General features: G+C 29.4%; 3 protein-coding genes across 3 annotated transcripts in view; 2 read left to right on the forward strand and 1 right to left on the reverse strand.

Annotated features, from left to right (window-relative positions):
• The window catches only part of ss (spineless), a 77,620-nt gene that overhangs the window by 6,982 nt on the left and 48,756 nt on the right, over positions 1-21,882 (reverse strand). The window contains exons 3-4 of the mRNA XM_035081944.1: positions 13,063-13,181; positions 8,510-8,599 (exon numbers count right to left, since the gene is read on the reverse strand). Coding sequence (XP_034937835.1) covers positions 8,510-8,599; positions 13,063-13,181 — 209 coding nt within the window. The remainder of the gene's footprint in view (positions 1-8,509; positions 8,600-13,062; positions 13,182-21,882) is intronic.
• On the forward strand, positions 3,404-4,183 carry LOC118066141 (uncharacterized). Its single transcript, XM_035081946.1, has 3 exons — positions 3,404-3,580; positions 3,740-3,907; positions 3,995-4,183. The coding sequence occupies exons 1-3, from the start codon at positions 3,482-3,484 to the stop codon at positions 4,061-4,063; spliced, it is 336 nt and encodes a 111-aa protein (XP_034937837.1). The 5' UTR covers positions 3,404-3,481; the 3' UTR covers positions 4,064-4,183.
• Sfp93F (Seminal fluid protein 93F) lies at positions 5,763-6,554 on the forward strand. The gene is made up of 3 exons (XM_035081947.1): positions 5,763-5,975; positions 6,147-6,308; positions 6,387-6,554. Exons 1-3 carry the CDS (start codon positions 5,880-5,882, stop codon positions 6,450-6,452), a joined length of 324 nt encoding a protein of 107 aa, XP_034937838.1. The 5' UTR covers positions 5,763-5,879; the 3' UTR covers positions 6,453-6,554.

Consider the following 21,882-nt stretch of genomic DNA (forward strand, 5'->3'; position numbering starts at 1 on the left):
AGTAAGATTATTAAGAGTGCTGGATAATTAAAACAATTGTGATGGAGGAATAAAAAGTAGATAAATTATTTGCATGTAGTAAATACAATGTAAAAAGAGCTGGTAAATTACGTTAATAAGAAAATAATTATAAAAAATTGTATAAAAATTCAAACAGTTATTTTGTGACTTCACTGAGTAAAATATTCAGTGCAATATCGAGTAATGTCGATTTTATGACAACTCTGGACCTTATTAAATTTTCCAGGGAAGATTCATGCTCCAATAAATAATTGGAGGTATTGTGAACATGAGGGAGCTGTGTCGTGGATAACCGGTAGGCAGAGTCGGGTGAGTCTGATTCAGGTTCCCAAGTTCTCTATCTTTATATTCCAATGCTTTCTTCTCTCTTTTTTGTTCCAAACAAGAATCCCAATGAAATCAAGAGTTTTGTTGCCCACGGTCAGCCGCTTCGAGAATATGAGTTCCTGCTGTGCGATGGGTTCCTGTAGTTCAGCCATACATTTGTTTGTTCTAATTTTAATTAAGCTTAATACATGGTATTCATGATAATCGATAGAATACATGTTCGTTTATCATATCATGTTAGCTGATGCTGAACCATCAATTTTCTGTAGTAGATTCTTCAGTGATAAAATTTTGGTTCTTGCCTATTTAATTACACTTTTAACAAAGAAACGGACTTCAAGTTTTCTGTAAATCAATCTCTTATGATACTAGAAATTATTTTTATTTATTTTTTGCAACCGATACATTAAAATTACTTAAACTTGTAATCTTCATTAAATTAAAAACAGAATTACAATTAATTCTTAATTATCTAAATAACAAAAAAGAATACAGTTCAGTAATTTGTTCAACCAACATATAATTACACGTTCCTAATTGTACCGGAATCCAATAAGTCCAAAAAATTTAAAAGGGTCTCGTTAGTTCTGCTTTAAAATTTCTTAGTAGAACTATCATCATCAACAAAAGTGAATTCATTAATAAATGAATTAATAATGGTGATTTGCAGAAATTTGTAGCTATTGTCTATATTCAAGGGCTATAGGTGTTTAAAGATTGTATCGTTGAAGTTCTTGATATATATTAATAATAAAGATTAATTTTAGCATGTATTGAGCATATTATTTCATGTTCATGAAAAACTCATCTTATGAGTGAGAACCGACGGTCATGTATAGGCAAGGTAACCGTACTTTATCCATTGCTCGCTTAAATAATCTTGAAACATGCACTGGCGGGACGAAGCGGCTGCGTCATGGATGGCTTTACGATCGCTTCTCGTCGTTAATTAAGAGCTTGTAATTATTTAGTGAAGACGCTTGTGCGCACCCCCGCCGGCAACCAGCCAGTCTTCCCTTTCATCTTTTGCTTCACTCTTTTACTTCCCCTTCATATCTTTCACGCATTATTTTTTTCAACTCTCTCTTTATAATTTTGATTTAAACTCTTCTGATAAAATGCTTTATATTTTTACTTTGTATTTTTATATTCTCAATTATTTTGTACTATTTTATATTTTTTTTTCTCTTCGAAAGCAAATTGTTTACAAGTTTAAGTTAGACAGAGATTTTTCATTTTAATAATTTTTATGATGATGTTGATCGATGAATGATTGCATTATACTTATTATTATTATATAATAAAGTGTTGTTAAAGTGCGAAGAAAAGTTTTTGAAGAAAAAATAATTGAAATGTAATGAATAATGAATTAAAAAATTATAAAGAAAAATTAAGTAAATTTAATCTAATTATTGAGTTGGAAAAAATTGGAGTCCTGATCAAAAATTCTAACTAAAGCTTTAGAACAACTTGAAGCCTTTATTTAAAGAAGAAGTGACAATTAAATATTATAATCAAGATATTGTGGGTACATTAACTAGAACAATCAAATAAAAAATGATTAAAATATTTCATTGATTAAATATTTCAGTTTTAAAGTAATAATTTGATTAATATCAGATGACCTGTTTTATTTTTTGTAAAAATGATAAAAAAAAGAATTCATCCAAATATTTATTATTGCCGTATATTGTCAAAGCATTCACAAAAATTCCGTCATCGTTGATAATTCTGATTCATGACGATAATTCCAACTGTTTCAAACAGCAAATTTTTTTTTCATATAGCTAGGAGTAAAAGCTGTTAAAAAAATAGATTTTCAATCAACTTCAGCAATACGATAATTATTTTCAAACTATTTTATGAGTCTAAATGCTTCATCCTCTGGAAAAGTTCAATAATCTAAAGACATAATAGATAAAAAAATAGCTCAAACAGATTTTAATCAATAACTTATATGAGATATCACTAATCTTGTGTATATAAAAAACCTTGAAACTGAAGCATGATTTCATAAAATTCTTAAGCACAACTTGTAAATAATTTTAGTATAAAAGTGAATAAAGGTAATCTATATCACTTGCATCATGTTCTACAAAATCTGGCTTTTCGTTATGATAATGATGATTTTCATACTATCCATTATGGCAAGTTCACAAGAGTGTAATGGATTGGGAGCACCTATTAGTTATCATCATACTTAGTATAAAAAAAATTATTAATTTCGGTTAATTGATGGAATATATTGATCAGATTAAAATATTTTTAATGATGAATTGCAGTACATGAAAATTTCTTGCTGTGAGCCCTATTATTGGGAAAACTATAGTCAGCAGTGTAAATCATATTTTTAAATAATTTGTATGAATAATCATTCGCTTATATCACTGACTTCAATGTAAACTTATTAATAAAATTAAATTAAAGTACAACATTATAAATTGTATCAATGTGGGATTTCCCTAGATAGAATTCATTGAACTTGAATATTTGAAGAATTATTTTTATGATGTATCTGCCGAAATTTTCGGAAATTTGTTGTAAATAGTAAACGTAATTGGGAATTCCAGTTCTTTATCAATTTAATTATTCTGTAAGTAATATATGTAAATAATAAGAATTCAGATTATTGAAAAATAAACTGACAAAATAAAAAAATTCATCCATTTTTAATTCGATTTTTATAAAAAAATAATGTGTGGTCACAAATATTCAATATTAAATTTAAAAAAAAAGAATAAAATGAATAAAAATATTAATAAAGGTATCAACGATGGAGAGAGAAGGTTTATTGAAAGAAATTAATTGATAAAAGAGATAGCTAATATTTTTACAAATGAATTAATCATTTATGCTCATACTTGGTCGAGTATCTAATTCAATTAATTGTTTATTTTCAAATAAAAAGAGAGTGTATCAAATTTATATAATGTCAAGATAAGATGGGGAAATTCCCAAATAAAGTGTTCTGATTGGTCGATGAGTAGTCCTCATTCATAACTTTTGAGGATATAAAAACTGCAGAATTCTAACAGAAAGCATAGTCGCAAAAATATAACGAAGAATAAATCTTTTTTTTATATTTACTCAATATATTAAAAATTTTTTTTAACTTCAACCATACTAGATAATCATGGCGTTCAAAGCTATCCTATTATTCATTGTCTGTTTATCATTAGCAGTAACAATGATTAAAGCTGGTGAAAGAGGATGTGCAGAAGCTGGAGAATATGTAAGTTGATTCATTATTTTATTAATAAAAAATTTTTCTTCATTTTGGAGTAGTGATTTGATACTTTTATAAACTACTTTTTAACGTTAAAAATGCATACATCTTAATTTTTTTTAGTATTATAAAATGAAAAATTTAAAAAATAAAAATAATTTTCAGTGTCGCACGGGGGAGGCCTGCTGCAGTGGTGTATGTATGACTTTCCGAGCGCGTTGTTCTGGACCATCAGGTGGTTTAATAATTCCACCAGGATACCGACCACCTTCATTCATTCCACCATTGGCACAATTGCCAAATCAAACCAACTGCGCAGGACTTGGATCACCCGTAAGTTAATAATTAATTAAATATAGTACTATTTCATATTTATCATTAGTTCAAAAATAAATAAGTAAATTAATTGTATGGTTGTAGTGTCACACAATGGATTGCTGCGCACCATACTATTGTGGCAGCTATGGAAACCAATGTAAATCACCCTAAAAATTTGATTTCTGTCCACGAATTATATTTTATTAACAATTTTTAAAAAAAAACTTTTTCTGTAATTTCATACTTTACAAAACAATGAAAAAAAAAATAAATAATTCAATTTCCAATTTATTTGAGACTCATTTCTATATTGACAAAACCTTCCTGATGTATTTTTATATAATTTTAAGAAAGCTCTAAATATTAAAATTTTATTCTATGTATCTATTCTGTAGTAAAAATATTTATTTATAATAATCCTAAATATTTCAAAAAATTACTTATAAACAGCTAAAACAATAAAAACTGTAAGGTCTTTAATTTCGAAATGATTTGTAAACAAATATTGTTGTACACAGCTATTCACGAAAACTTGTTAGCTTGCACAAACCTTGATATGCCCAAAAATTTGTCCAACATGCATATCTTAGACTCTTTCATTGCATTGACATTGGTTTGCACAATTTTATTGCATAAGCAAAATTCTATAAAATAATTGTTAAATATTTAGAATCGACGGTAGATTTTCGAAAAAATCATCAAATACTTATCAACAATTTATTTTATGTGGCGCTCTTGAACTTTTGGTCAATGTTAGATGGATTTTGATAAATAATTGACAAAGGGTCTTGGAAAGGATTGCCTTCTAAGAGGAAGAGGAAAAAGAGAAGATTCTTCCGTTTGATTTAAGTCGGAAGGATTATTTTGAAGAAAAAATATATTTAAACATAAAAATTACATTTTATCAATAAAATATATCTTATCGATTAGTCTATATGCGATTATAATAAATTTTTCAATAAAAAAAAACGAAAAGTCTTGGGAAGAAAGAATTTCATCCACCCTGATGTTTTTTTCTTATTCATCCTTGCTTAATTATATTCTCCAGCTTCTTTTTTTATTGACTTTTAACATTTCAATTGAATTATATACATAACTTACGTTCTATGTTGGGTTCAAAGGGCCTTTATTGACACATCTTTTGTTACCGCATATTTTATTATTCGAATTTTCATTTGATCAATTACATGAAAAAAATAAAAATTTGGTTAAAAAATGATTCATCGTAGCTCACAGTAACAACACCTCGAAAACATAATACTGGGTTTTTCCTCGTCTAAAATGCGAATAAAGTTCTGATCATAATTACTTTAACAGTAAGAAGAATGTCCAAAGATAAGTAGTCTAATACTTATGTATCTTTCATAAATTGAGAGTATTCAATAAGTCCATTAATTCCCCAAAAACTTTTTGATAACACTTGAACATACAGAAACGATAGATAATTTCAAGGTATTTCAATTTTTTTCATTATTTTGTAATGAATAATGTCACTCTAGTTTTCAACTAAAAATCGCCGTCATTTAATATGTTAAATCTGAGCTATAATATACTCATTTTAATATGAATACTATAAACAAATTGGAAAAACATAAAAATAAAATTTGCTAAATTATATTGATGATATCAAAAATAATAGAGCCCCCATTTTGATTCCATATTAACAATGACATCAGTATCAAAGCAAATAAAAAATGATTTATTACTCAATTATTCATTAAATGGTGGCAGAAGTTAGTACGTATAATAAAGGTTTTTCCTAAATTAGACATTTTAGCTTGATAAGATAAGAACTAAATTTCCCACATCAACTACTGATAATAAATTTTAGGCAAACATATAAATACTATGTAATTAGGTAGTCTATCATATCAGTTACCTGAAGACTATTCAACTAACTAGACTTCGACGTTATATTAGTATTGCTAAAAATATTCTTATTATTTAATCACAAATTTAATAACTGATTACTGATCAATATTACAATATGTCTTTTAAAACGTGTCTTTTCTTGGTCATCTTCTCTCTGGTAGTAATGATGATTGCTACAGATTCAAGAATGTGTTTACGAAATGGTCAAAAGGTAAATTACATCGTATTTATCTCAACATAATATATTGATATCACTGATTTTATTTATTTATTTGAAAATTGTTTTAAAGAATTTCACTAAAAATCATTGAAAATAATTTTTAATTAAATTTTTATATTTTATTCCGAGAATTATTGTGATAACTTTTCTTTTTCAATACAGTGTTATTCACATGATAGCTGTTGCTCGAAAATGTGTCAACCAATGAGACACTTTTGCATACCAGGCCAAGCTCTTGCTGCTCCTCCAGGATTCAGAGCACCCATGCGTCCAATTCCACCACAAGAACCGGGTCAATCAAATTGTGCTGGATATGGATCTTCAGTAAGCGATCACATTCCATTAATTTCATTCCATTTAAAATGATATTTAGTTATTTATTCATTATTTTATTCTTTTTAGTGCCATTCCACCAATTGCTGTGCACCTTACCGTTGTGGAAACTTTGGTCTAAAATGTGTGTATTAAATTGTCCACAAATGAATTTTGAATTTGAATGTCACTCGTTTTTTATTCATTGATGCAATTATGATGTAAAGGGCTGTTATTTTATTCATCTTTTCTTTATATTTTTTAAATATTAACTTAAATCAATAATTTTCTATTTTATTTTTATAAAAACCTTAAGATAAAAACATTAACATTCAATATTTATGTGTAAGCAATATTTCTTATAAATAAAATAAAAAAAGTAATGAATAATGAAATAATGAAGTACACACGTAAATATGAAAATAAATAAGAGTTCACATACAAAAAAAATTCAAAGATTTAGCAACGTATCGACGGGTCGAATGAGTTTGGTGAATGTGTAGTAAAACGATGGAAACACGGCTCGGCGTGATCAAAGGATCCTTACAAATTGAAACAAATCAGGCACGTAATGATAATTAATCCAATGAGCTTATTAATATAGAGCATGTAGCAGCTCTATACATATCAGAAACCCACGTTGGGATGTACGTACTTTACAAGGACGAGTATGAGGTTGAGCTCTCAATTATGCCAATGAGTTATGACTATGTTGCATACTTTATGCCAGCTAAAAAATAGAAGAGTTAATAAACTAACCGAGAACTCAGGTATAAATTATACGAAAATACTTTAAAGAGATATGAGAGAGTGAAGATTTATTTTTCTATTGGTTATTATAAATTTTTAAATAGAAAAAGTTGCTTTTTGTTTGGAAGAATTTTGGCTTTTTTTGTATTTCTTTTTTTTTTGTATCATAAACTACTATTGATAAAAATTTTCAATGAAAATAAAGTGTTTACATGAATTAATCAATTCAATCAATGCTCATTTTTATATTATTTAAGAATATATTTATTTAAAAATACATAAAGTTTATAAATTTTTGAACAGTTTTTTTTTTCATTTATAAGAGTGTATATGAAGGTATTAAAAATTAGATAGAATCATTGTTCTTATCATATATATTGAGATGCTATTAGCGAGTTGTTTTCTTACTTCTAGGCCATTTTTGCAGCTATATTTATCGCGTGAGATGCAAAAATAAAAATACACTAACTGCCGGTATAAAATGACACCCGCGGGGTGAATTACGATGAGCGGATTTTGCAGGTGGGTTTCGTGCTGTCATTATCGTTATGGTACTCTTCACCATCAAATCGGCCGTGACCAGTTGTGTATACATGACACTAATATCTTCCACAAAAACAATTCCGCTATCCTTTGTTGATAGAAAGTGTTGCATAATTTACACAATATATTTATTTTCAATGCACATAACTCCATCGACTTCTTGCTTCATTTATTTTCAACTATTTGTCATTAAAAATTGTCCTTACTTTTAACTAATCATCATTTAAAATAATTGAATAAATAAAGTTATTTAATCTATAAAACTTGGCATTTCACTATTTTCCCTAATCAAAAAATTTCTACCCTCCTATCACCGAACCACCTATCCATCAAGCCACCTTATTCCAGTTCTGAATAAGAATTACAGCTATACAAACTCTAAATTTGCAAAGTGATGGAGGATAAATATATCGAAGTTCATACCCTGCAACGCACATCACTGTTTGAACCATTAAATTGTTCAGGACATGAGTCTATATATACATATATATATTGTATGAGAAACATCCTGGTACAGGTTGACGCGCGTGTAAACGTGACACATGTAGTAAACTTGACAAACATGGCGTGACTTGACGATGTTGGGTGTGAATAAGAAAGACCGAGAGTACACGGGAAAAGAACTGAAGGTACAGGAAGGAGATATCTAAATAGAAAAGTCAGAAATATATAACATTAGGGTAATATTATCAATACGTTGGCATAATAGACCTCTAGGTAGCCTTTGAATTAAATTGGACACACCCGCTATTGTCATCGGGTCGAACAATCGTTTTGCAAGGAGCAATGAATGTATCTCTCTCTATATATAATACGACAACATCAGTATGTCACGCGAGTGAAATCGTGCAGAGAAGCTTTTCATAAAGTTGATGGCAGTTGTCATTTGCTTAAGTCTTATAAGAACCTGATTGACTTACCTGATGGAACCCAAGGTAGTTCTCTATGCTGTGTGTTGCAAAAAAGACTTCTCCATCGCAAGTGAGTATCAACAGGAAACCATTCAGTGCCTAAGAACAAAAACAAAATATTAACATGACTTTTTATGAGGAAGCGGTGGTAACAACTCAGTTACGCATTGAAAATAATAAACTTTTGAAAGATGATATACTATTTTTCATTCAGTGTATCTGTGGGATAAGTTTATTGCCAGGACAATAGCCGAAAAAAATAAGAAGAAAAAAATGAAGATACTCATGAGATCTACCAGCAAATTTGTTGATGTCACGCTACAGAAATGGACGATACACACTATATTGATCTCTATCTAAGTGTATCAAGAGTTTTGTGAAGAGAAAAATGCTGATAGCACATGAAGACTTATCATGCAAGAAAACGATGTCGTCAACACGTTTTAAGTGATGTAAATTACCTCTTGAATTATCATCGATTTATAGCAGTGAAAAAAAAATCCTAATTGAATAAAAATAGAATGCAATCATTTTGCTTGTTAGCTTTATCAGTAAATTTTGTGTTTAAATAATTTTGTTTGTTTATCATTAAGCAAAGAGTGGACGCTTTTGGAAGTAGTGTTTTCAGTCATGCAATTTACATCGGAATTTGCAAAACTGTTTGTTCCAAAGTTTTCTCATTTATCGGTTTAACTGATAGTATATTTGCTAGTGAAACGCATACATTTTAACACTTTGGTCGTATCTGGATGATTTTATTGCTTGTCAAACTCGAGTTTCAAAATATCCGATTTAGTTTTAACAGCCTACTCTATTGATTTGAGTTTCAAATCAACTTCCAAATCGTTTCTATATACTAGACTAAATATGTATGTATTTGTTTTCTTTTATAAGTCTTCCATCGTACCAGGTACGATAAAATACTTTTCATTGCTACTTTTTCTTTAAATGTATTCATAAGTCTTTATTATTATTCATTTAATCTTTCGCTAGTTCTTTATTCAATTAATCAACGTCAAATTATTTGATTTGTTAACCAAAGATTTTTGCAGCAAGATAATTACATGAAGCTTATATCGTCACGCAAAATGGAATCCATGGAGATTCCGCATGCGCAGGGATGCTGGGTTTCCATTGGTTCCCTCAACCAACTAAGGGTGAATTTTACCACAGGTTACGTTAGATTAAGTAAGACCGGGGGTGGGATCTTTCTATTACAATATTTCCTCTCCTTGTCTTCTGATTCTAATCTGATTTGGTAAAATCTAAAGCTTCCTTATCCAACCTTTAAATATGGCCGATGAGAAAAAATGGTCTGATGTTCCTAGTTATTTTATCATGAATAATAGAAAGCTTTTTTATTACACTTAAAGTTTCTTCAAATAGCTGTTCACAAATCTTTGTGCTGATAGAATTAAGAAACCCATCAGATATGTGATTAATCAACTTTTATCATCATCGTTATGACCATCATTGTACCAGTGTCGTTATCATTGAAGAACATTAACCTTCCATGACAATTTCACCTGCTTCAATAGTTGATGGTACAGCTTGATATCAAACATGGTAAGGATTATAATCAACTTGTAAACGCTATCATTCCAAGTCACTGACACCAGCTGGTCAGACGTAGGTCTAATGTGCAATGACTGCTATCACCTGATCCTCATTATCATTTTTTATCAACACAAGTTATAAGCTGTTTTAAAGCAATGTATATTGTGCAGTAGTTTTTTTTTCGTAAATAGTAGGACCATAAGGTCCTTTTCTCGTGTACTAAAGTCTCACTTGTTGCTGATGGTTGCATGTCTAGCCCTTGGCGGTCGAGCATTTGACTTCAAGCACGATCGCACGTATATCCACAGACCAATTTCGTGAGTACCTGATGAATTTTTCGGTCTTATTAATAGAAAAGTATCTGTTTTAGCTTAAAAATTTTGAAACTGTTAAAGTAATCTTATTCTTCGTATATATCAATATTATACTTTATTAAGATTAGTAGGGTTTTGATTTGTAACTGATTTGCATTACAATCAGTGACGATAGGCTAAGAATTAGGTTGAGACTTAAGGGGAAGCGGAATTCCGTTTCGAAGCAGACAGTTGCTGTGAGTCAATGCCAGAGGGGTGATTTGAAGGTAAAACAAGACTAGGTTGGGTAGTGCGCACCACCAACTGTATAGAACTGAGGAATAGGGTTGGGATGATATAAGGTAAGGTTGGTAAGCGACGAGGCTCGCCTTGGTCTGGCACCGCTAGTCCTTCTTGTATTGATCGCATGTTCCTTTTTCTTCCCTTAGATACACCACCACCAACTTTCTCTTGTTTCTTATTAGTTCAACTTACCTTCTTCTATCCTAAGAAATCTTGACGTTTCCCTTATTTTTTTCCTAAAGAAACTTGTCTTGTAATTTATGCAGTGAAACATTCTTTTAAATTAAACATACTTTCTTGCTTGGAATATGCTATTTTAAGTTAAAGAAATTTCTTAAAACAACCAACTAATAAATTATCAACTAAAACATCACACTCATTTGTTAAATGATTCAAGTTGTTAGATAGTAAAGTAGCGATCTTAGGACTTGGAAAAATTCTTTAATGGTCCAGTAGTCTACAAACTGATATTAAAGAGTCATAAGTAAATATTTATATGAAATTAAAGCAAAAAAAGCAAGAAAAATAACAAAATCTTTTGTCAATGTTTTCGAGGCTATGATAAAAGTGGATGATTACAAAGCGACATTTGCAATTTGTAAGAAAAATGCATATGAGGTGATCCATCAAGGTACGAAGCGGCGGTAACGATCCAGCCGAAAGAAGCCCACGATGTACCTTGCCTATTGATTTATGGAAATCAAGGCTCGGTCGGAGTTCTCTCTTTCCCTTTTCTTTACTCTCTTACTCTGTGCTTCGATGCTTCGTATAAATAATTCGCGTTCTCCGAACTCACGCTCGTGGCAGGGCCTCTCGTTTTTTCCAAGTCCTTCTTTTTCTCTTCAAGTCCTCTGGTTCTCTTTCTCACTTATGTGCACACAATCCTACACCCACACCAAGACCCCAAGGTTCCGCTGCCGCTGATCCTCATAAACTTTATAAACCTTGATTGTAAATCCACTTTATGACAACTTGCTCGCCATCACCACCAAACTTTTCAGAATTATGAGCTAGGCTTTATTCTGATGTGCAAAGTATTGCAATGAAAAAAAAAGCATAAAATATGATGAAAAAAATATTTTCTTGACATCAAGGATTTTTTTTTATTTCCAATATCGAAATAAATGAACTTATTTATCAGGCGAGAAAACGAAAGTGTTGATCACGTCCAGTCTGTCATTCATGTAGTCGTCACAGGCGCCTGTTTAGCAATTGGCTTCAGGCACGGAGGCATAAGAAAATCGTAATTAACGAGCTGACAATTAATAACCGACAGTTATAGATGCCGGCACGTTCTCTGTTGAAGCTTTATATATACTTGACTATAGGTTTTATTCATTCCTATTTCCCCAAGTGTAAGTATTACATACCAACTACGTGTGCACACTACCTAAAATGCGACGGCGAGAGTGTAATAGCATCGCATGATACTCTACCATTAATCCGCATACCCTTCTTTTACTTCGGAGGCATAGACACCTTGTACAGCTGGGTTTCATAGCCGGTTCATCAGCCGGATATATCGTTCTTTCTTATACACATGTTGGTACATCTATACTCTTACATCCACGCGCCTTTTCTGCACACAACATCATCGTCTCAAGACTTCTGACTCCGGAATAATACTTTTATCTTATTTACAAATAAAGATCTTTAATGCGCAACACTTTATTTACTAGGTAAACACCTTCATTTCAAAATCTTTCTGGCCTCTAATAATCTAGATGTTAAAATATTTTGTTCATTAATTTTAGTCTAATGAGATTGTTCGATCGCGTGTACATAAAATAAAGTTGTTGGTTTTGATATGAAATAATGTAAAGATAGATAGGGAGTTTACTTATAACGAAAGGGAAACTGATTTGAGTTCATCGATCAATCTGCCAGGATATAAAAGAGGATAGATCCTGCTGCTGAAGATTGATGAACTGAATGAATACATGGTGTCAAGTTTTATTGACTACTTCAATAAATATATTCATATATTTACAGTTTAGTGATCTTCAATAATTTGGTTGATCCAGACTTAATCTTATTTATTAGCAACAGTTATTAGAGTTATGTTGATTCATTCTTTCTATATTAATTTTCTAAATGTGATGATGGATTTTGGACTTAGTATCACGTTTTCTTTCCTAGATTTAAGCTTGACTTTGAGTCATAATCAACTGAATAAGCTTGGATAAAAAATTTGTGTTCTTGAAGGTATCATGTGCTATGCCAATTTCAATGAAATTTGACGTTGATTAGTTGTGCTAATGATCGAGAATTCCTTGATAAGCTAAAATCATCATGACAAGTTGTATCATTTTGCTATTTTTGTGACGATTCTAATGAAAAAAAGGGCAACCAAAAAAGGTGGAAATTCTTCTTAATGTAAGATTGTAAAATAAAAACCTCACAAATTACCTGTAAAAACATTTCACCATCCAGATGATGATGATCATAAGCTGCAAGTGCAGCCATTTCTCTCGCTCGATAGTGAGTGTCTCGATGAGAATTTTCCTCTTTGTCCTTATGCATCACAACTGCAATAAAAAAGGTAGACATTTTAGTTGAAGCAAAAAAAAAATTAAATAGACTACAAAAAAGAAACAAGTGCTCATTAATATCCTTAAACTGTGAAAGTATGAATTATATTGTGCATTAGTTTTTGTATATATATGGTATGGTATACAGTAATGTAAATAAAAAATGACCAACTGTAAGAATATTTGTGTGGAAAATAAGATGGGTTGCTGATGTTCGCGGTCAGCGTGAGTTTAATGCAACCAGTTTATTATTATTTAGCATAAAGTGATCGCGTATGGTCTAATTATGGCACGCATAACAAGTAGGAGGGTGGGCAGGTGTATCTTTCGCGGTGCAACAGATCGACGGTTTAATACTTTTATATTAAGGCCCCCGAGAGGAAGTGTCGCTCACACTACGTCCTGATGGGCGGGGAAATATTGAACGTTCTCTTGTACATTTTTCTAACTTACAACAATAACTTGTTCAATTATTTACAATGTGTTTATTTAGTAATATAAAAAGTTAATAATTATATGCCTGAACTAATATCACTTTCTTTAAATAAAAAAATATTATCATTAGTAATTTATTTAATTTATTAATAGAAAATACTATGTAGAGGAGTAACTGAATTTTTTTTTGTTTGTAGACATAAAAAATTAATTAATTAACTAAATGAAGTAATTGAATAAGTAAATGTATAAGCATAAATCAATGATAAAAAGTTGCATCATAAGTGAATTATAGTCTCTAATTATTTATGTGAGTATAGAAAGAATAAATTCTATTGTAAGCAGCAAAAAAGTTTTTTATTTATACCAAAATGATGGAGCTAAGTGTACTTTCTTATCCAGTGATTCTTACCATCAGTTTGAGAATCAATTAAAAATAATTAATCAGAGAGATAAGTTTAGGAATGATTTATTTTTAATATCACAAAAAAATTATTTATTTAATAAATACGTTCAGCTTAAAATTCAATCCGATCTTCTTTCTGAATTTGTTTTCATTTGTGGTCGTTTCTCAAGTATCATGTAGCTTCAATCTTGTTAAAAAAATGCCTGTGAAGTTGAAAACTTCATTTTTCATTTCTCACATACCATAGATGTTTTTTAAAATTATTTTTATTCCTTTTGGAATGAATATTTATAAAACAAAAATGCAAGGTTTGTGTGAAAGTAAAACTTTTCTCATTTGTTTTTTAAATAATAAATAAAATATATTAGCTAAGAAGTTAGCATTATAATCGTTTGATAAATAAATATAAATAACCCATAACTAATTGTTATGGGTCATTATGTCTCAATAAATCTAAATCGGAAAAGTAATAAAGACGCGGCAATCACCAGTACAGTAAGTTATCCATGGACGACTAAGCAAGTTCGTTGAGCTTTTTAAGTGGTCAGTCGTTGAAGGATGCATTGATGCGTGCAAGTGAAGACGAAGAATAAAGTTCTATAGAACTGATGGTTGTATTCATAAAGAGAGCTGCACGCACTGACATTGTGCACGCGTTTGCCACGCGACTCAGCCAACCCAGATCTCAAGTTTGATTCACATAAACAAAGATTAAGAAAGTCTGACTGATTTATCAAACTACAATATTTATAATTTCATTAAATGAGTCTAAAAAAGACTTTCTGCATTTAATTTCATTTAAAAAATATTAATAAAAAATAACAAAAGTAAATTAATGAGAATCTTAAGCAATATTACCACCACTTATCAATCGATTGGAGGGTATTTAATAAAACTATCATCAAAGTACACAAGATGACTTTGAATTTGTAGACACATTCTGGTATTTATTGAGTGATGACTCGAGGATTTCGTTACACGTCGATTGAAAAATCAACCCATATTCCCCTGATTATCTTGATGTCTTTTACGAATTAAATAAAGATTAATGTTTGATGTTTTTATATATCGAGAAGTTCTTTTTTTTTTCAAAATGTGACACGTGTCTTGATATGTATGTTTACTAAGTATCTAATATCATTCTATCTGTCGTTAAATAAATAATCACACTATATATTTGTCAGAAGATATATCGAAGTGTATACATTCTTGATTATTTTCTATAAAAAACAATTGATGAGGATTATGGTTATGCACATTTCAATAAAACTGAGTTAAAAATACAAATAATATTGAATAAAATGTAACATGAATTTCATTCTATAAAAATATTTTTGTTCAAGACAATTATAATTGTCATATAATGACTATATGTATATCTCAACTTATTTTTGAATCATTTTGTATGCAATGCAACATCATAAAAACTTTATGCATGCCTAGTAAGTGACTATAGCTCATGCCAGTATGTAACTATGATATAAAATTCAGACAAAAAGTTTAATACATAGGTTTACTATGTAACCAATCAAAAAATAACTGTTATTTTCGACGATTATAGATGTTATGGTTGATAGAACAGTATGGTACAATTTTTTATTCAAGCTTGCAGGAAAAAAGCTTCTTTATTTTTCCTGAGATAAAGTATGTGCATGACTCTCAAAATTACCTTTGATATGATGAACATTATTACTTATATTAAACATCAAAAGGGATTAAATTAAACTATTCGTAATGAAGATTAAAAAATTGTGGAAGTATTTTTTACTGACTATACTCTTGGAGGAATTTAATTTACCAGAAAAATCATTATAAATTTTTTAGTGCTTAGTTCTGAAGAAATCCGATGTTGCGACATAATAATTTACATTGGCGCCAATTTTTTCTACATTACTTAATGAAGTTTATATGAGAATGAAATTTAAGGGTTGTGACGAAAGTACATCAGTCATTACGAATATCGAATACTAAGAGAAGAGGCGTGTCATTGGAGACAGCTAAGGGTATAAATTTGAAAGATTAATCTACATTTCCATTAGCTACAACAACTGTGGTAGTCGCAAAAAGCTTTCTCGCGCCCTCATTTATATTACGTTTCAATTATCTAATTAATTGTCAGATTATGCATATGACACCGGAGATTGGGTGATAAGGCCTATCCCAATCTCATCATCTATAACATAGTATGATTCTCTCCATAAATCTCTAAAAAAAAAATTCTTTCGAAACAATAATAAACTTAATTTATACATTTTTTAAACTATAATCGAAATTTATGCTCTAATTTTTTATGAATCATAGAAATTTAATTAATGCTAAAAGATTTAATCTTTTCACTTGACACTGTGCAAGCAATAGTTTTTTTTTAATATTATTAAAACTCAAATATTAATCATCAATTATTTTTCTCTTATTTTTAAAATTCAGTTTTTTCTTCATTTTCAAGTTAAGTGTTGCATATGTGGAATTTCTAAACAATCGTCGCAGTCGTAAAGTAAACAGTAATAGCTCTAGTATATAAAAAAGTCGATATTTTTTAAGGCTGCTAAATGTACTTTGGCATACAATAATGAGTTACTCAAATGCTTTGTTCAATGAAGACCAAAGAGATGGTCAACACTTTTAAATACTTCGCAGAGCAGGTAATGTACTTTACTTGTACTCTTTAAGTCTTCAAATTTTTGAGAGCTTCTCATTGATATTCTGTTGAAATAAAATAAAAAATAAATAAATAACATTTGTAAATTTAATAAATTATTAATAATATAAATAAAAGATTAAATAAAAATTATTTTATTCCCTTTTTGTGATGCTTATAAAAATCAACTACCCATCACAAAAATAATTTTTCCTCTTTTCTCTTCCTACATAAGTCTTTATATAAATTTTACAATTAATCCATCACATAAAAGGACTTGGAAATTTTTACAACAAGCACAATGACAAAAAAGAGAAATTATAGAAGTGAAACTTGATATGAAATACAGATTTTAAAATAAATAATGATTGCCGGAGATGAATAATTTTGCAATAACACCATTCGATGAGAAACATATCCTCTGTGACGTTCGCGTGACTTTCCGATAAAAGATGAAGAACTATTATGGTTTGTACCATTTGTATACTCATCAGTACGAAGCTAATTGCAATCTCCAATCCTTTTTAATTCGATTTACCAATGGAATTTAGCGAGTAAAATTTCTTACATTTATTTCAATTTTCGTATTTTGTTATCACGATTAATATGAGAAACTTGGTATCTGATGTTTGACACATGTAACTAATACACGGTAATTATTCATTTATAGAAGCTATCTAACTAGAATATATGAATGTAATTTGTCTTATAAGTCTTTAGAGTATAGTTGCAAATGAACTTGATAAAATACATAAGATTCTCTAATATTTTTTATTTACAGAGAATTTATTTATAGATATAATAATATAAATACATATAGGTATGTATATAAAGAGAAAATATTAGTACATCAGGATATAATTGAATTGATTATTTCCAGGAATTCTAGAGAAAATCATCATTTTAAAAAGGAAGTGAATATTTCTCTTCATCTCTAGCATGCCTAGATATTTTTATCTGAATATAATATTTAGTATCATCATTGTTCAAATAATGATTTCAATTATTGAATAGATTTATTAATTTGTGGATGTATTGATGGAATTTTCTAGAAATTTTTAAAGATAGAATGTTTATTTAGTAAAAATAAATGTCAAAGAATTTTTTTGCATATCCTATTGATCAATAGAAATTAATAGATGTATTAATAATTAATCATTTCCGAGGATTTAGAATTTTTTTCCTATAAAATTGTATACAAAATTAATTACAGATAATACCATTATTGTTATATTTATTTACCATATTTTTTATCTAATAGATAATATAATAATTAATTTTTAATCAAAAAATTAACATAACAAGGTAATATAGTGATTAAAAAAATATATTTGTTAATAATAATTGTATAATAATTTTTAATAATTTGACTAATGGTTTTTCTAATCACATTTGGATGTTTTTAAATAAAAGAACATTTTATTAATCAGATCTCTATTCCTACTTACAAATAAGTCGACAGTAAATGAAGTCACTTGATTCCACCTCAGAATTGGTAATCATTATTCTACAAGTTTACCCAGCGTCATTCCAGTGCGATTAATCTCGCAGTTAGTTTGTTAGTTACCACAGAGTTCCAACGATAAATAATCGAATGAGCGTCATTTTTACCGCACATACGCTAATTGTTATTTACGAGAGGATATAAACTATATCATGGCTTTATTAAGTATGAAGCCGACGATCTCTTGCTGCGAGGTCGAAGTGTTCCTCAGCAACAGATTATTATGTATGTATTCAAGTATACACACAAAAGAAAAGTAAATTTAAAAAATTATTGGAAAATGAATATGACATATTTCTGATGATAATTTTTTTCACATTAGTTTACATTCCTATTATCGTTCAAGTCCAACCTGTATCGAGATATTTTCACATCTCAACTGCACCAGGTGCTCTGATTTACTGCAAATGACTGACGATAATTCATTTCGAGACGTGGAGTTTGAATAACCAAAAAAAAACTAAGATATAGTGATAGTTGCAGAGGAGTTCCATTGAATTCAGACAAAATCAAAATTTATGGGTCTCATCGTCGAAGGAGTCGATTGAATTATAGCAATTCTTTGATTATTTGTCTAAAAATAATCGAGAATAAAAAAAAGAAAAGGGGAAAGGTTGATATATCATTAAATTGTCATGCTTTATACGATCTAATTATGGACGTTGATGAAATTTTTTTCTTGCTTCAAAACAAAAAAAAATTTATGATAAATAATTGAATCAAATTATTTTGAATTATACGACATTTTCAATGTTTAAAAACAAGTTTCTGCTTTAAGAAATATTTTTATTATAACTGTTTAATCTGATCTTTCACTCTCTTATAAATTTCGATTATTATCAAAAATAATAAAAATTTAAGGTGAATAAGAGAGCTCATTATTTTATATTAAAATGATGATAATGATGATATGAACAGTGTATATGGAAAAAAAGAAATTTACTTGATCATATTTTTTTTAATATGCTTTCTGAATGGGAAGACTATGTCACAGTCAACCTTGAAATATAATACTGCGCAACAATGAATTAATATATTGTAGAAAAATTAAAATGTGTTTACTGTGGTTTATTATTTTTTAAGTTACCAATCATGAATGATTTTAGCAAAGTAGCCTACTTATCTTTTCAAAAATAATGAATTTAAGCTTCGAACGTAACTAGATATGTCAACATTGTTAATGTATGTTCAATTAAATTTAATTTTCTAAAAATAATATTAAATATATTTAAACATTAAATATTTTATATTTTAATGTGATTGAAAATTGTAATAAACGTTTATGAAGACTTGAAAAAAATTTCTATATGAGTGGTAAGTTATTTAATAAGATAAATTTTTTTGATTCTTGAAATATATGTTTGATCTTTCAGCATTGATAATTTTCAATCACTCGTCTTGATAATCCACGTATACCTGATATATCAGGTTTTGAATTCTTACCACAGTTTTAAATTACAACCGGCAGAAGGTGAGTCTCGAGTTCTTCTCTTTCTCCCAAAGTGCCAAGTGAATCTAATAAATATGTATTAAAATAACAATTCATTCATCTTATCAATGAATGTAATTTAATTTAATTTAAGAAATTCATTAAATTGACGAGCTATTTATGGGCAAAACTAAGTAAAAAACTTGATAAGTCTTAGAGATACATGAAAAAAAATAAAAATGAAAAAATGCGAAGCTGATGATGAAGAAGGAACGAGAGTAAACGACTGGAAAAAAATAAAAAAATAAAAAATAATGAAGAGTAGATAGTAAATCGGACTCGCATCATGAATCTCGGCGACACCGGGGGTCAGTATTCGCGTGGCTGCTCATTAGCATCATAATAAAGAGCCCCTATGTCTTTGCCGGGGTATTTACGGCGGCGTCGGAGCAAGTTGATGCATATTGGTGGTGCGTATATCGTGGTCCCGTGGGTAAGGTGTAAGGTAACATCACGCTCTGAACGTAGACCACCCCGAAGTCATCTCGCGGTCATGAAGGGTCTTCGTTATCCTCCGTCTCTATTGGTGTGAAATTCTTTATGGTGTTTACACTATCGCGTCCTTAATGTACAAGTTTCTTTTTATCTGATTGTGTAACAGAGTATGTAAATGATTTTTTCAGACAATTGTATATTTTTTGAGAACGTAGAGCGGCACTTGGGGCAGGGTGTAATTATTATGGATGTCTTGAATTGGTATCTGATCGAAAAATATTTTTTTTTTCAACGGTTCGGAAATTATTAATACATTGCTGAAGTCATAATCTTCGCTTTGCATGCAAACATTGCGTTGCATTGAATTGTCTTTAATTTTTAAAAGAATTAATTACAATAGCAATTGGATTCAATAAGAGATCGACCCTCTTTTGTAAATAATTCTTTAATTGTAAATATTAATGTCAGAAAACAAAAAAATTTTTATTTTTCTAAGCACTTTTTTTTTAATTTTTAATAATTAATTTCTCTGTCAGTATTACTGTACAGACCAACAATAAGCCAAGTCTCTTGTCTGATTTATAAATACTTGAACGAAGGACTATTAAATTTCACTTGTAAATTAAAAAAAATTCTTATTTTTAGATCTTATTATTCAGCATTTTATTATTTTTGTGTGGTTCAATAATTTATTCCTCTTTTTCTTTCCTCCTTGATGGTCTTAAAATATAGCTGAGACACTTGCGGTGAAAATCGATACATTGAAAGAGTAGCAAGAGTTCAGGCGGGTGCGGGAATCAGAGAGGAGGCACCGCGATTACAGGAGTGACTCAGAGCTGTTTCCGGTAGGCGCCATGACCGATTCAAGTACTTCCGGACCAGTAGGGTGATGGCGCGTGCGCGTATATTACATCCTTCTCTTCATGTTCGCCTTTTTTATCTTTTCCTCAGAAAATATTTTTGGTTGCCAAATTTCTAGCTTTTTGGATTTTTATCACTACCAGTTCAAACTCGAAATTTAAAAAACGAATTTGATTCGTTACAAAAACATTTGATACTTTCAATAAAAATAGAATAAAATGAAATTTTTAACATCATTAATTAATAATCCACTTTTTATTATTTTTATTAAGTTATTGATAAATATTGCAAATATTTTATTTAATTTAGTTAATGAAGAGAAGCATTTAGAAAAAATATGTAAAGTAGTTAATTAACTTGATTTTTATGTTTTTATTATTACTCCAATTATACTCCACATGTTGAAAGAAAAAACCAAATTTCCAAAAGGACTCGCAAACATCTTAAGTTGCATTGATGTTATTCGATCATCAGTTACTTAATTTTTTCGAACGATTTTTTTCCCTCTCAATATACAAAAAAAATATCTATGTAATATAATCAGAATGCGTAAAACTGATTGATATTTTTAACTAAATTATCAGCAACTAGTGAAGAAAAGAAACAAAAATCAGCCCAACTCAAAATAAATTTTAACAGATCACGATTATTTTCTAAGCATACAGTAAATTAACTGAAAATGAGGTAATATTTTTTTATTTGTATCTATGAGTTTGATATATCTAAAAGATAGTATTAGTACCTGGAGAAAGTGTCAGGACGTTATAAATTGTATACTGCTGTTGAAGAGGAAATCGAGGTGGCACGTGGCACCACGTGCCAAGTGCCGTAAGAGTTCAAAATAGGGGAATCCTGTAAGAAATTTTAAGACCAACAACAAGGGGTCAAATACATTTTTAATCACTATTTAAGTATAGTAGACTTTACGGC

The sequence above is a fragment of the Chelonus insularis genome, unplaced genomic scaffold, assembly GCF_013357705.1.
Source record: "Chelonus insularis isolate UGA/USDA-ARS -01 unplaced genomic scaffold, ASM1335770v1 contig_330_pilon, whole genome shotgun sequence".
In the NCBI taxonomy this organism is placed as follows: Eukaryota; Metazoa; Arthropoda; class Insecta; order Hymenoptera; family Braconidae; genus Chelonus; species Chelonus insularis.

Bases quoted from the DNA above. Each gene is read 5' to 3' on its own strand.
- LOC118066141 (XM_035081946.1), top strand. From the start codon at position 3,482: ATGGCGTTCAAAGCTATCCTATTATTCATTGTCTGTTTATCATTAGCA. The intron at 3,581-3,739 runs GTAAGTTGATTC...AATAATTTTCAG, and splicing joins GTGCAGAAGCTGGAGAATAT to TGTCGCACGGGGGAGGCCTG. The intron at 3,908-3,994 runs GTAAGTTAATAA...GTATGGTTGTAG, and splicing joins GCGCAGGACTTGGATCACCC to TGTCACACAATGGATTGCTG.
- Sfp93F (XM_035081947.1), top strand. From the start codon at position 5,880: ATGTCTTTTAAAACGTGTCTTTTCTTGGTCATCTTCTCTCTGGTAGTA. The intron at 5,976-6,146 runs GTAAATTACATC...TTTTCAATACAG, and splicing joins GTTTACGAAATGGTCAAAAG to TGTTATTCACATGATAGCTG. The intron at 6,309-6,386 runs GTAAGCGATCAC...TATTCTTTTTAG, and splicing joins GTGCTGGATATGGATCTTCA to TGCCATTCCACCAATTGCTG.